Consider the following 13108-nt stretch of genomic DNA (forward strand, 5'->3'; position numbering starts at 1 on the left):
TAAAAACCCAGGGGTCCTGCGTTGTGTTTTTTTTTTCCTTCCACTAAGCCCAATTGTATAAAGGCCCTGTTTACTCAGGGTAAAACAACTTCAGGTAGGGCTCCTATGTAGCCAAAAGAGGGCAGGGAAACAAAACATTCTGTGATTATATTCTATTATAATCTAAAAAAGCACTTGCCAATAGTCATTGTTTATTGCTAAAAAGCAAATTCAATTCATACTAACAAATAGGAGGCAGAGATGGAGAAGATGATAAATACATCCAAATTTGGCCCTTCTATGTTACTTCCCAGATTATAACCTTCCTATGGTTCAAATTAAAATAACCAGAAACACCTAACACTAAAAAACTCTCTCTTCCTCTATACCCAAAAAGTTTAATCTGTCCCATCCAAGGGACTGCCCATGTTCAATCTCATTACAGGGGCTGCTCAGATATGTAAGAAATTAGGCCAAATTACAAAACTGAGAATTCAAAATTCTAGCTCAAAATGCCCAAGGTGTGTACATCTCTGGCCCATGGCAAAACGGCATGCTCCTTGGTCAGAAACAATGTGAACTGTGTTCTCACAGCGCTGCGTTCTTTTCCTTCATTGAAGGTTTGTGTGTGTCTTTGTTTGCCAATCAACGAATATTTATGGAGGGCCTATTCCATGCCAACCATCTAGGCGCTGATCAGCAACTTACTGACTTAACATGTGTCTCTAGACTACAGGCGCCATAAGAAGAGTTACTGCTGCTTTTTTGCTCAACATTACGAAATACTACCCAGCAGAGTGCCTGGCACATGGCAGAGGCTTAACAAGCATCAGTTGAATGAAGAATTAAAGACAGAGACTCAGAAGGAAAGAGAGAAGAGACCACTTTGAATGTAAAGGAATCAGGGCTTTTCACTGCCCAGAACTCGCCTCATGATCCCCCAGCGATCTGATGAATTCTGAAAGGCACCACATGCATGCACAGCTGTAGGCATAGCAGCTGTCATGCAAAGGAGCTGAGGCCCAGAACGACGCAGAATTCAGCCCTTTGTTTCTCTGCCTCATGACTGGAATGAAGTTAGGTCCACTGGCAACCTACCTGTCAGCTGCATATCTTCAACATCTGGCTTTCAGAAATACTAAGTTAACATTGCTACTGAGTGAGCTTTATGTAGATTTCCTCACTGACATCACTACCTGAAAAGATATTAAAATGTCTAAGGCCTATATAAAACCGGGTTCATATAAAAAGTTCTCATTTCAGATCTTTGCAAGCTATAAATTACCCTTCACAGAGTATTTAATTGAAAAACAAAAAAAGCTTGACTCATTATTTAAACTCTCCAAACTTTAGGTCATAAAGTTCAAACAGGACTCATTACCAGTATATGTTAAAAACAGACTAAGTTCTAAGAATGAGCCTCACCCAAGTATTTTAATTAAAACCTAAGATTCAGTTTGGTTATATGCTTGCTACCCTGAGTAGTTATAAAAATAATAATAGGATAAAAAGAAATATGAACTATTTAACTCAACATAAAAAACAGCAATTAAGGCAGGTATGAATACAAAGATGTGTAAGTTCATGTAATAAAACAAAAAGTTTACTTTTAGTTTTCCCCTCCTGAATCTACCTAAATAAATGGATTTTTAAAATTAAAGGATATATTAAGAAGAAAAGCAAAAAGTAATAAAATGTTCTAAATATGCACGCCAAAGTATGCCAAACGGAACAGCCCTAGAGTGATGATTCCATTAAGCTATATATATATTTATATACATCAGTTAGTTAGGTTTAGTAGCAGAGCAAACACTTTCCCTTCCCCCCAAACTCTAGCCCCGCAAATCACAACTTACCTGGAGAGGCTGGAGACATTAGTTACAAACAAAATGAACACTAAATAAAGGAGCAAGGTGAATTATGTGAACACTTTGCAAACAATTATGCACTAAGCCTAATGGAAACAAAATCTCAATACCCAGTTAAAACAGTAAAAAAAAAAACAAAAAAAAAAAAACTGGGAATTTCCTAGAGCCTGATCATCTAATTCAGGATTAAATTATTTAATGACCTAAAACATTAGCAAAAACATGTTCAACAAATACAGAACATGTATTTAGTAAAAGGCCCACAAACTGTCTCTTGGATGAGTTAGCTGTATTCTCATTATACTGTGAAATACAAAGAATATGTAATGGAAAAGTCAAAAAGCATTTCTTGCCTACACTTTTAAGTATCATTTTTACTTTTTTCCTAAATCAAGTTTATGTTGTGATTTTACAGTGTGATTTCCACAATTCACTTTGCAATGTAGTGAGTAAAGGGTAGACTCCTAAGTTCAGATGACCATAAAAATTTACTTAAGACTAAAGCGAGCAAAAACAAAAGTTTTAGATTAGTAAGAAACTGCCATATTGTTCCTTGGCATATATTCAAACTAGGCTCTATGGAAGATTCACAATTTCACATTAAAAATCTTTATTTTTTTTTTAAAAATCCCAACAACGTGTCAAAATGCCAGCTAGAAATATGATATATGCAACCGAACTATTTTCCTACCCGGAAATTATCCCCTCCCTTTGGTAAGCGTGACTACGCTTTACCTTGGCTTGAAAACATCATAAAACAACACTATTGGAGTTGAGTCAAAAGTGACAAAACATACTCTTCAACTTCCATTTTGCTAATGGTCTGACTTCGGGAAGATCAGCTGTGCTAAGACCTTAGCCCACCCCGGAGAGTGTTGCAATCGCGCTGCGCCGCGTGGAGTGGGGTGGGGTGGAGAGAGGCAGGGCCCATCCCGGAGAGCAGAGCAAAGGCACGGCCGCGGGAGGAGGGGGAGTGCGGGGTGGCCCGGAGTGACAGGGCCCAGCCCCTCGCGGAGCAGTGACAGTGCCCGACCTGCCCGCGCCCAGTGGCGGTGTGCGGCCGGCCAGCCTGCTCTGCCCTCCAAGGGACAGGAGCTCCCAGCCCGGCCGCAGCGCCACCGGCCCTCACTGCAGTCCCGGGTGGACACGAGGCCAGGGACTCTGCGGACCTGGAAATGTCACTGTGGAAACACATTTCATGACGCGCGCTCTGGCAAATAGCACAAAAAGCTAAGAATATACCCGGAGTGCACGGCTCCGAAGAGACCGGCTGCAGCTCCCGCCCGTCAGTCCGGCTAGCCTGCCGTCCGGGAGCGCAGTGACAACCAGCCTTCGGGCAGCGCTGGGGTCCATGCACTTTTCCACGCCCCGATTCCCAGCCCCAAGTTAGAAAAGAGCCCACGCAGCGTCCGGCGCCGTGATTCAGCAGCGGCCCGGGGGGGCCGGATCCTGAGCAGGCGGTCAGTCCGGAAAAGGTCACCGAGAGCTGCGGGCGCCGCCCCAGCCTGGATCCTGCCGGCCCGGAGCCGGGAGGGAGCGGCGGCGGCGGGCTCCTACCTTTCCTGCTTTTCGGGGAACTCCGCTTGCTCCGGGCGCTGGCTCGCTCTTCCTCAATCGCAGCTGCTATCTCGGGGTTGTCTTCCCCATTGTACCAGACCAGGAGCTCCTCGCCCGGCGCGATTGGCTGCGGGGAGAGAAGAGACAGGCGCCGAGCCAATCAGAGCGGCGGTTGTTGGTGGGGCGGGGGCAGGGAGGGGCCGCGAGCCAGAGGCCAGCCGGGCAGGAAGGGCTACCAAACCCTCTGCGGCGGCGGGGACGGCTGCGGGAAGGAACCCTCTGCTGGAGGGAGGACCTCACTTCCCGCCCGCTTCCTTTCCACGGTCCATGGCCATCTACGGATCTGAGAGAGACTGCTGTAAACTCAAAACTGCCACACGCTGCGAATCTTACTGCTCAAAGCCTTACGACTACCCTTACAGAAGGGAAAAAAGAAAAGCCCGGAACCATTTTGCTCATGAAATGTAGCTGATGAGCAATTTAGAGCACAATCAGAAAGGACCAGGAGGTTCGGAGAGAGAAGTGCTGAAATCTAATTTCCAGTGCACGGTTCAGATTCCAAGAGCAAGTTAAGCCTGATAAGGAAGAACTATATGCCACTGCACATTTTTAAGTCGCCGCTAATTCTATCACGGAAAAGCTAAAAGGACAGGAAAGCGTCCTGGCAGTGTATTATCTGTGCCCTGCCACCACCCTACTCAGGTCCATAGAGAATTAATTCACCGTCTCGCCCTCTGTACCACACATCGAGTTTACGTGACAATTTACAAGGAAAACCTAAAAATACCTCGCATGTATTATGCTCCTAAAACATTAATTCTTAACTTTCATGTCAGTAGTGAGGACATATACCACCAACATACTGATTACACCTAGAACAAGACCCTGAAGAACAAATATACTGAGTGTAAAGATTACACTCCTAAATAGAATTTAGGGAAATGTCTTACTGGTTTCTCTCACAATGACTCATCTGTTCAAATACTTCTGAGAAGGTCAACACAAGTATCTTTCTACCTAAAACCTTATGAATAAAATAAGAATCAATGAGGCCATACTGATATAAATGAATAAATGAATGAACAAATAAATAAATAAGAAGGAAAACTCTTCATTAAAGCAGATCCCAACTAATCAATGAAAAAGAAATAATGGAGGCAGGTAGAAGAGGGTAAATGAGGGATAAATAGTGATAGAAGGAGATGCCTTTGGATGGTGAACAAACAATACAATATACAGATGATGTATTGTAGTTATACACTTGAAACCTATATAATTTTATTAGCCAATATAACCCCAACAAATTCAATTAAAAATAAATGGAAATAGAAAATCACCACTTGGTAATCATCACAGTAATAATTGATTCAGGCAAGAATTATTGATGGAACTTATAAGCACAAATTTGAAGAATAACAATATTTGTGAAGTTTCAAAATACTCCCCCTAAAACATTTACTAATCACAAAGATAAAAACTATATCTTTATAAATGATATTAGACATATGTGCCTCCTGATACTATGCACAGAAGAGAACACAGCATCACTTCTGGAGATTTCTGCCCAACATGAATAAATGTAATCTAATCACGATGAAACACAAGAGAAGCCCAAACTGTGGGACATTCTACAAAATAAGTGACCAGCTCTCTCAAAACTGAAAGGTTATAAAAGCAAACTAAAGAGACTAAGAAAAAGACATTATAACTGAATGCAACTGAGTTTTCTTTTCCTATAAGGACATGATTGGAACAATTGACAAAATATGAATAAGGTATATAGATTAGCTAATAAACTATACACCTTATCAGCGTCCTGCTTTAGATCACTGCACTATAGGTTATGGAAGAAGATGCCCTTGTTTGTAAACTAAGATGTCAGTTTAGAAACAACATAGTTCCTAAGTTCAGACCTAGATAATGCCCTTTAAATATTATTGTTTCATTCTCTGCAAAACTCACTGTTTATATAGTTCAAATATTAAAACATTCTAAAGTCTTTAAAATAAACAAGCCACTGTTTCTTTTGCTCCCCCAAGGATGGTTAAAACCTGCCATTTTCTTATCTTTAAGCCAATGTACTATCATTTCCTTTCTTGAGTCTGTTAAACCTAAACAAACAAAACAAACACACAAAAAACATATTAATCTAATATGTATAAGATTTTAATGAGTTAAAATACATAAGATTTTATGAGTTGCATATAAGATTTTTTATGAATTAAATAGCCATTACAATACTTTTTGGCACTCTGATGAGGTAATATGTTTCTGTTAAAGGAACAGGCTTTTTTGTTTAAATAAACCATTTATAGTTCCAAATGTACAGTTTGCTTCTCTATTTTTTGTTGTTAAGTCGCATTTATGAAATGGTGGTATCATAAAATATTTGAAATGATTAGAGTTCATGGAAACATGTAAAGACTTAAATAAAACCAAAGTAAAAATGAACATGGGAAGGAGTGAGGGAAAAAAAGCATTCCCAATTTATTCCTAATCCAAACAACACAAGCAGGACACAGGGTGAAGACACCCACTGGCCCTGTCCCAGGTACCTCCCAGACTCCCAGCATAAGCTTCCGTGGCCAATCCACTCCAGTCTTCTGAGGGTACCAACTGTGCTAGCAATGGATGACGTTAAATATCAGCACAAACTTTTCACTTCAAAAAAACACAATATAAAAACATGCCCCCCCCCCAAAAAAAAAATACCATACCAGAATCTGTTCTTACCTCAATCCTATATAATAGAGGTAATATGCAAATTGATCATCACTCCAACACACAAGATGGCCGCCCCCATATGGTCAAAGATGGCTGCCCCCATGTGGACACAAGATGGCTGCCACAAGATGGCTGGCAGGGGTGGACAGTTGTGGGCAACCAGGCCAGCAGGGGAGGGTAGTTAGGGGTGACCAGGCTGGCAGAGGAGGGCAGTTGGGGGCAACCAGGCCTACAGGGGTGGGCAGTTGGGGGGGACCAGCCCTGCAGGAGAGGGCAGTTAGGGAGGACCAGGCCTGCAGGGGAGGGCAGTTAGGGAGGACCAGGCCTGCAGGGGAGGGCAGTTAGGGAGGACCAGGCCTGCAGGGGAGGGCAGTTAGGGAGAACCAGGCCTGCAGGGGAGAGCAGTTGGGGGGGACCAGGCCTGCAGGGGAGGGCAGTTGGGGGCGACCAGGCCTGCAGGGGAGGGCAGTTGGGGGTGACCAGGCCAGCAAGGGAGGGCAGTTAGGGGCGACCAGGCCGGCAGGGGAGGACAGTTAGGGGCGACCAGGCTGGCAGGGGAGGATAGTTGGGGGCGACCAGGCTGGCAGGGAAGGGCAGTTGTGGGCGACCAGGCTGGCAGGGGAGGGCAGTTAGGGGCAATCCGGCCGGCAGGGGAGCAGTCAGGCATTGATCAGGCTGGCAGAGGCGTGGTTAGGGGGTGATCAGGCTGGCAGGCATAAGCAGTTAGGGGCAATCAGGCAGGCAGGCAGGCAGGCAAGCTGTTGGGTTGTGAGAGGGATGTCCCAGATTGGAAAGGGTGCAGGCTGGGCTGAGGGACAACCCACCCCACCCCACCCCACCCCACCCCCGTGCACGATTTTCGTGCACCAGGCCTCTAGTCTAATATAAAATTTCTAAATGGCTAATGAGTTGATGAATTAAAAGCAATGTGATTTGTTTGAATAACCTTCAAAATTTTTAGGAACTGAGGTGATTACATCAGGCGTCCTCAAACTACGGCCCGCGGGCCACATGCGGGTGTTTTTGCTGTTTTGTTTTTTTACTTCAAAATAAGATATGTGCAGTGTGCATAGGAATTTGTTCATAGTTTTTTTTAAACTATAGTCCGGCCCTCCAACGGTCTGAGGGACAGTGAACTGGCCCCCTGTTTAAAAAGTTTGAGGACCCCTGGATTACATTATTGAACTAATTACTTCCCAACTTCATATTAAAACAGATACACAAATAATAGACCTTTATGACGAGGAAAATATCATCTCTCTTTTTAAATCAATGACTGTTTGCCTCTACTGTTTTTTTGTCTTTACTGCTTAGCACATTTAAGATTTTATAAGTCAAACTTCATAATAAACAAAAATTTTTGTTCTTAAACACAGGAAATATAAAAGCTGCATTAAAAAAATATAAAGTCAAAAGTCCAAACAACCTCTTTTTTTGTAATGTATTTTGATATTTAACAAAAAAATATAACCAGAAAAACAGAAAGACTTTTAAACTCTTCCAACTTTTCCTCTGGATTCTCACAGGCTTACCATAATCAAGCATACTCTCTTCTCTAAATACCAGTAAATATAAACTTGAAATTTTAAGACCAAATAGGAAGAGGCAAAGGTTCCAAAAAACATTCTTGACACTAAGTCAAAATAAAAGACTCCAGAATTACAGGAACACAAAGCACGTCCATGCTTTCCCTATAATCTAGTCCCCAACCTGACCTTTTAAAAGTCACAGGTAAGAAACCTCAACTCTGGAATGCGTGAACTGAATTGAAGAGTAGAAACTCATACTTTTTCTCCCTTCTGACAACTCCGCCACACCTTTGCTGGCCCCTGTCCACCTCACCAGACCCATTTCACATTCTTTCCCTTGTTCCCACCACAATGGCCTTAAAGATAACAACAACAACAAACTCCAGCATATTCCCACCTGAAGATCTCTGCTTCTCTTGGGGCCTCCCTGCCTGGACTGCTCTTCCTGCAGAGATCTGTGTGTGGCTGGCTGACCACACAGGCCAGTGAGGGGAATTCATTCTGACTTATCTTCCCTGGCCCACCAGAGATAAAGCAGCCCTCTCCCTAGTCTCTATCACATTTTATTGTCTTCTAAGCCCTCCTCAAGATCTGAAATTATTTTGTTTACTTACTCACTTGCTTATTATCTTGCTTCCTCCCCATAAATTAGAAGTTCCCTGAGACCAGAGCTCTTATCTGTTTGGCTCACTGCTATAGAAGAATACCTGGTACCTACTAGACACTAAATATTTGTCAAACTAATGAAGAAAAGAATGGATAGCAGGTTAACAGATAACTTTCAAAGCTTTAAAATACTTTTTAATTTTATTACCAACTAAATCAATATTGGGATTTTCCAGTTATCAAGGTGACAGTTGAGGTGAGCCCAGAAGAGCATCACATGTAACTTATTTACAAAATCTAACTTACAGAAAGCCTAATCTGTAGTTAGATAATCGCTAGAAGAATTCTGAAAGGTCTTGTGCATACCTGAGCAAACATCTAAGGTCGGGACTGGGGGAGGTCTGCAAAGATCGGAACTATGTTACTTCGGAAGAAGAGAGACAGAAATCATCGTAGCAGTGCAGCTAGTAAACAACTTTGAGTACTTGGTGAGACTAGGAACACATCACAGAACCTTACTCATACCATCCTGCTTAATCTTTGCAACAACTATATACTAATTTTACTATTGACTCCGTTTTTACAGATGAAAAAAGTAAGACACAGATGGTTTAATTAACTTCTCAGGGTCACACATCTGGAAGCCAAAATCCACTCACAAGGCATTCTGCTACAGTCCTCACCCCAACCACATTATACCACCTCGCCAAAAATAGCACTCCCATTTATTGAGCACTTCTTAGGCCCAAGAGCTCCACCAGTACATAGAAATCACCATGATCACTCTATGAATACAATTATTATCTATATCTCACAAATAAGGGAACTTGTCTTGGGTCACACAGCAAGTTGGGACCTAATGCAGAAGCCTGGCTTCAGAGTTCACTCTCCCAAATACTCTCTCTCTTGCTTCTCAGTGTTTCTCAGATTTGCTATCAGAGAGAGCAGTCTGATGACGGAACTTCAAAGGGTCCTAACATCTCCCTGGGCTTGTTCTCCCTTGAAACCTCCTTTCTCCTTCCTTGACTGTCTCAGATTCATCCCTGTGCTGGCATTTCATCTCCCCCAGGATTCTGCCACACTGATTCAACCAGATATACCTTCCCACTTTAAATAAATCTGAGAAACACAATGAATTCTTGAATCAAATTTAAATCTAATTTCAAATTCCAGTGTAATGAAACTGTATAGTAATACCCACTAGAAAATCATGCTATTACAACACAGCAGAAAGAAAATGAGAAGGCTATAGAAGTATTAAATTAGAAAGTACAACAAAAATACCGCTCCTACAGGGACTGGAAGCAAGAATGTGGGTATGTATGAGGCAGAGGACAATCCAATTGTCTAAAAATGACAGGAAAATTAAGCAGCTATATGCTCACTAAACTTCCAGAAGCTCTAGTGCTACCAGACAGGCAAAACCCAGCCTGCCACAATACTGACCATGACCCCAAATGCATGCTCAACTAGAGTTTTTAATGTCGTGGAGATCATTTTTTCATGGCCTGTCCTCCTAATCCATGACATTTTTAATAGAAGTCAGTGAATAAAGAGAAATTTGCCTTACAACAATTTCAGCAAACATATCTATTCCAAAAAGCAACAATCATCTATCTTTAGAGCCTCAAGACTCCGCCTTCGAGAACATGTCCATGCAGGACGCGTGCAGATTTGTTTTCAGAGAGAAGTGACAAGAGACAGACAGGGGCCTGTTTCTTGCAGAAATGCAGCCACACTCAATGCTTCCCAATAACTCACTTCCCTGATGTATTCAGTGACCTCTGACATCACCTCAAACCCTAAAAAATTACTTTCCTCTTCTTTTCATCTCAGCAATGAATGTCTCCAAATAAAAATTTCACAAAGGAAGAAACATGTTCTACTTAATCCCAATTCTTAATAAAATTTAGGAAAAACCTAATCCAAGGCTACATTACACTGAAGACCAAGACTGTTTTCAGTTAGCACAGAACTGCCAGAGCTATTGGCGGTTTCCTACATTGGATAAATCAGCCTGTCAGACAGTTCCTGATGCATCAGTATCTTAGGAGGAGGGAAGTAGCTGCCACACGTTTTAACTCATCAGTATCTATAAAGATGCAGCAAATAATGACTTAACATAATCTTCATGCTCTGGTGCTCTTATGCACATGAAGCGGTGGTAACCGGATATTTTAAAACACAGACCTTCAATGTGTTGATGAACCACTTTCAAGTATAATCCTTTCAATGTCTGCAAAGTTGTACTGTCAGTCACAGCTAAGGACGGTATTTGCAAAAATGCATGCAGAGTAACAGAGACTAATTCTAACACTCTTTACCTTTAAAGTCTTATAGTAAATAGCCCTGTTGATTTCCAGTGGAAATAAATTTTGCTCTTCTCCTGAACAAGCCCAATTCACATATCGCAGCCAGTTCCCCTTCTCTGGATCGGTGGCGTCAATGCACATCCATCCCAAATTTGGATAATATACCTTGGGAGAAGAAAGAAAATACCTTTGTTAAAATGACAGTATCTTTAAAATGTTTCCACTTTCAATTTTTAAGACAATTCTTTTTCATTATATGCAAACTAGTGGCCCAGTGCATGGATTCGTGCACACTGAAAGTAAAATAATCAGAAGAAATAGTCATTGCAAATGCTGGCATTCTGTCAATGACGCAGGCTTCTGTCAGCTGCAGAGGTATGCTGTGCCATAGTTGGTCTTCATATTCTGTTCACCACGCTGCTTTCTTTCAGCTTCAGAATGTCAACAAAAACAACCAAATTCATGATCGACAATGACAGATTGAAACACACACGTGCAATTGACACCAGTGAGAGCTTTATATGTATCACGCATGTGCGAGTCAATGTTTATTTTTAAATTGCCAGTGCGTGTCATATGTACTGGCCGATCAGTCGGACGGTCGGTCACTTAGCCTTTTATATAGATAGATAGATATAGATACTATATAAAATCATTTCACAGAAACAAAATAAATAAGCAACAGATGAAAGAAAAAATAAAAGATGAAAATTGTGGTCCAAAATTGTGTAATCCTTCTGGCTGGTGTGGCTCAATGGTTGAGGGTCAACCTATGCACCAGGAGGTCACTGGTTCAATTCCTGGTCAGGGCACATGCCCAAGTTGTGGGCTTGAGCCCCATCAAGGGGTGTGCAGGTGGCAGTTGAACGATGTTGATGCTCTCTCATCGATGTTTCTATCTCTCTCTCCCTCTAAATATAAATGTACTACTATACGTGTGTGTGTGTATGTGTGTGTGTGTATCAATAAAAACATATTTTTTTAAAAACTGTGTAATCCTCATTAGTTATTTTTCTATCTATGCTTGAGTAATTTTTTCTCTCCTAAACTTGAAGAGCTATAGTAAATATGCTGAATGATCTCCAAATGCTTTGCAAATATGTACACAAAGACAAGTGACAGCTCTATTCCCTGAAGACAGAGTTGGAAGAATGAGCTGACAGCACCCTAACCCCTGGCTTCCTGGGTTGCTGTGCATGTCGCCCAGTCCTGCAGGCGCCACAGTCCAGCAGGTCCCTTCACTGCAGGGCTGACAGGAAGTTAGTGAGTAAACAAGTTGCATTAACTTCCAAGTGGGTGATAGGGTATGATGCTTCTGCAAACTCAGCTCATCTTTAAACACTTCCCTATCTAGAGCACCTGTCAGGACTGAGGTACTATGGAACATAATGGAAAATATCAGCGTCCTTAAAAAAAAAAAAAAAGACCAAAACCCAACCCATCTTTTCAAGAGTCAGATCAAATCTACGCTTGCAAGAAGCTTTCCCTGATCACCCAATCTCAGCCAATTCCTTCTCCCAGGTGCCTCCATCACTTAACATTCCTTCCTTTTAAAGAAAATCTATTTAGCAACTATTTTTAACTTTATCTTTGCATATACATATATACATGTTTTACTTCCCCAGAACTAGACTACAAGACATTTGATTAGGTACTGAAATAAAATTACAGAACCAACTGGTGACAGACCTGTCAGAAACAAACCAAGAGAAATGAGTCTTCTACTTTCTCTTTAGGAAGAAGAACCTCGAAGCCTCCATTGCACACACAGCCGAGACTGCTGCCACTCACTTCTTTTCTTTCCCACCCACACTAACTCTTCTTTACTGCAGCCTCCCTTCTGGAACAAAAAGCTCCCCCCTCCACTCTCCGCTCACTGGGCATGCCCCTCTTACTGGACACTAACCATACGGGGATAATGCTACATACCTTCCATATTATCTCATTTAACCCTATGCCGCAGATTCATTTTTTTTAACGCATCAACATTGAGGATCAAAAGTTAAATAATTTTCCCAAAGTCACTCAATTAATTAGTAGTAAATATGGGTTGAACCCCAGGTCTGCTTGACCTCTACGTACCCATCCCTCCTCTGACCATCGAGCTAAAACTGCAAAGCCTTCTCTTCCTATCAGCAGCCCGTCTCCCCACCCCCGATTCACTTTTCTTCATAGCAATTATGCTCTTTTAAAGTATGAGGTCATCTACGTACTTATTTGACTTAGTGACTGTCTCCCTACAGCAGTATTAGCTCCAGGAGGAGAAGACATTTTAGCCTTTCCACTCCCCGCAATGCCTACAATACCTTGACCAGCACTTGGTAAAGAGTAGGCTCTCAATAAATGACTATGGGATGAATGAAAGGATACCATTATACAAATGTATAACTGCCATCATCTAATAAGCACCTACTATGTGACAGGAACCATGCTGGAAGGGGCTTTCAGTTAGTTTATTTAATCACCATAAGTGCCAAGGAGAATATTTTCATTATCCTGTAAGTACCCCCAGTGAGTTTATTAAAAAATTGCT

At 42.0% G+C, this 13108-nt stretch overlaps 1 protein-coding gene across 5 annotated transcripts in view; it reads right to left on the bottom strand.

Moving 5' to 3' along the window:
- PRDM2 (PR/SET domain 2) overlaps positions 1-13108 on the bottom strand; it is a 109793-nt gene that overhangs the window by 56035 nt on the left and 40650 nt on the right. For all 5 annotated transcript variants that reach the window (XM_079777447.1, XM_079777445.1, XM_079777448.1 and 2 more), the window contains 2 exons: positions 10588-10740; positions 3405-3531 (listed from right to left, as the gene is read on the bottom strand). In XM_079777447.1, the coding sequence (XP_079633573.1) occupies positions 3405-3531; positions 10588-10740 (280 nt within the window). The remainder of the gene's footprint in view (positions 1-3404; positions 3532-10587; positions 10741-13108) is intronic.

Source organism: Cnephaeus nilssonii (assembly GCF_951640355.1).
Source record: "Cnephaeus nilssonii genome assembly, chromosome: 7".
NCBI lineage: Eukaryota > Metazoa > Chordata > Mammalia > Chiroptera > Vespertilionidae > Cnephaeus > Cnephaeus nilssonii.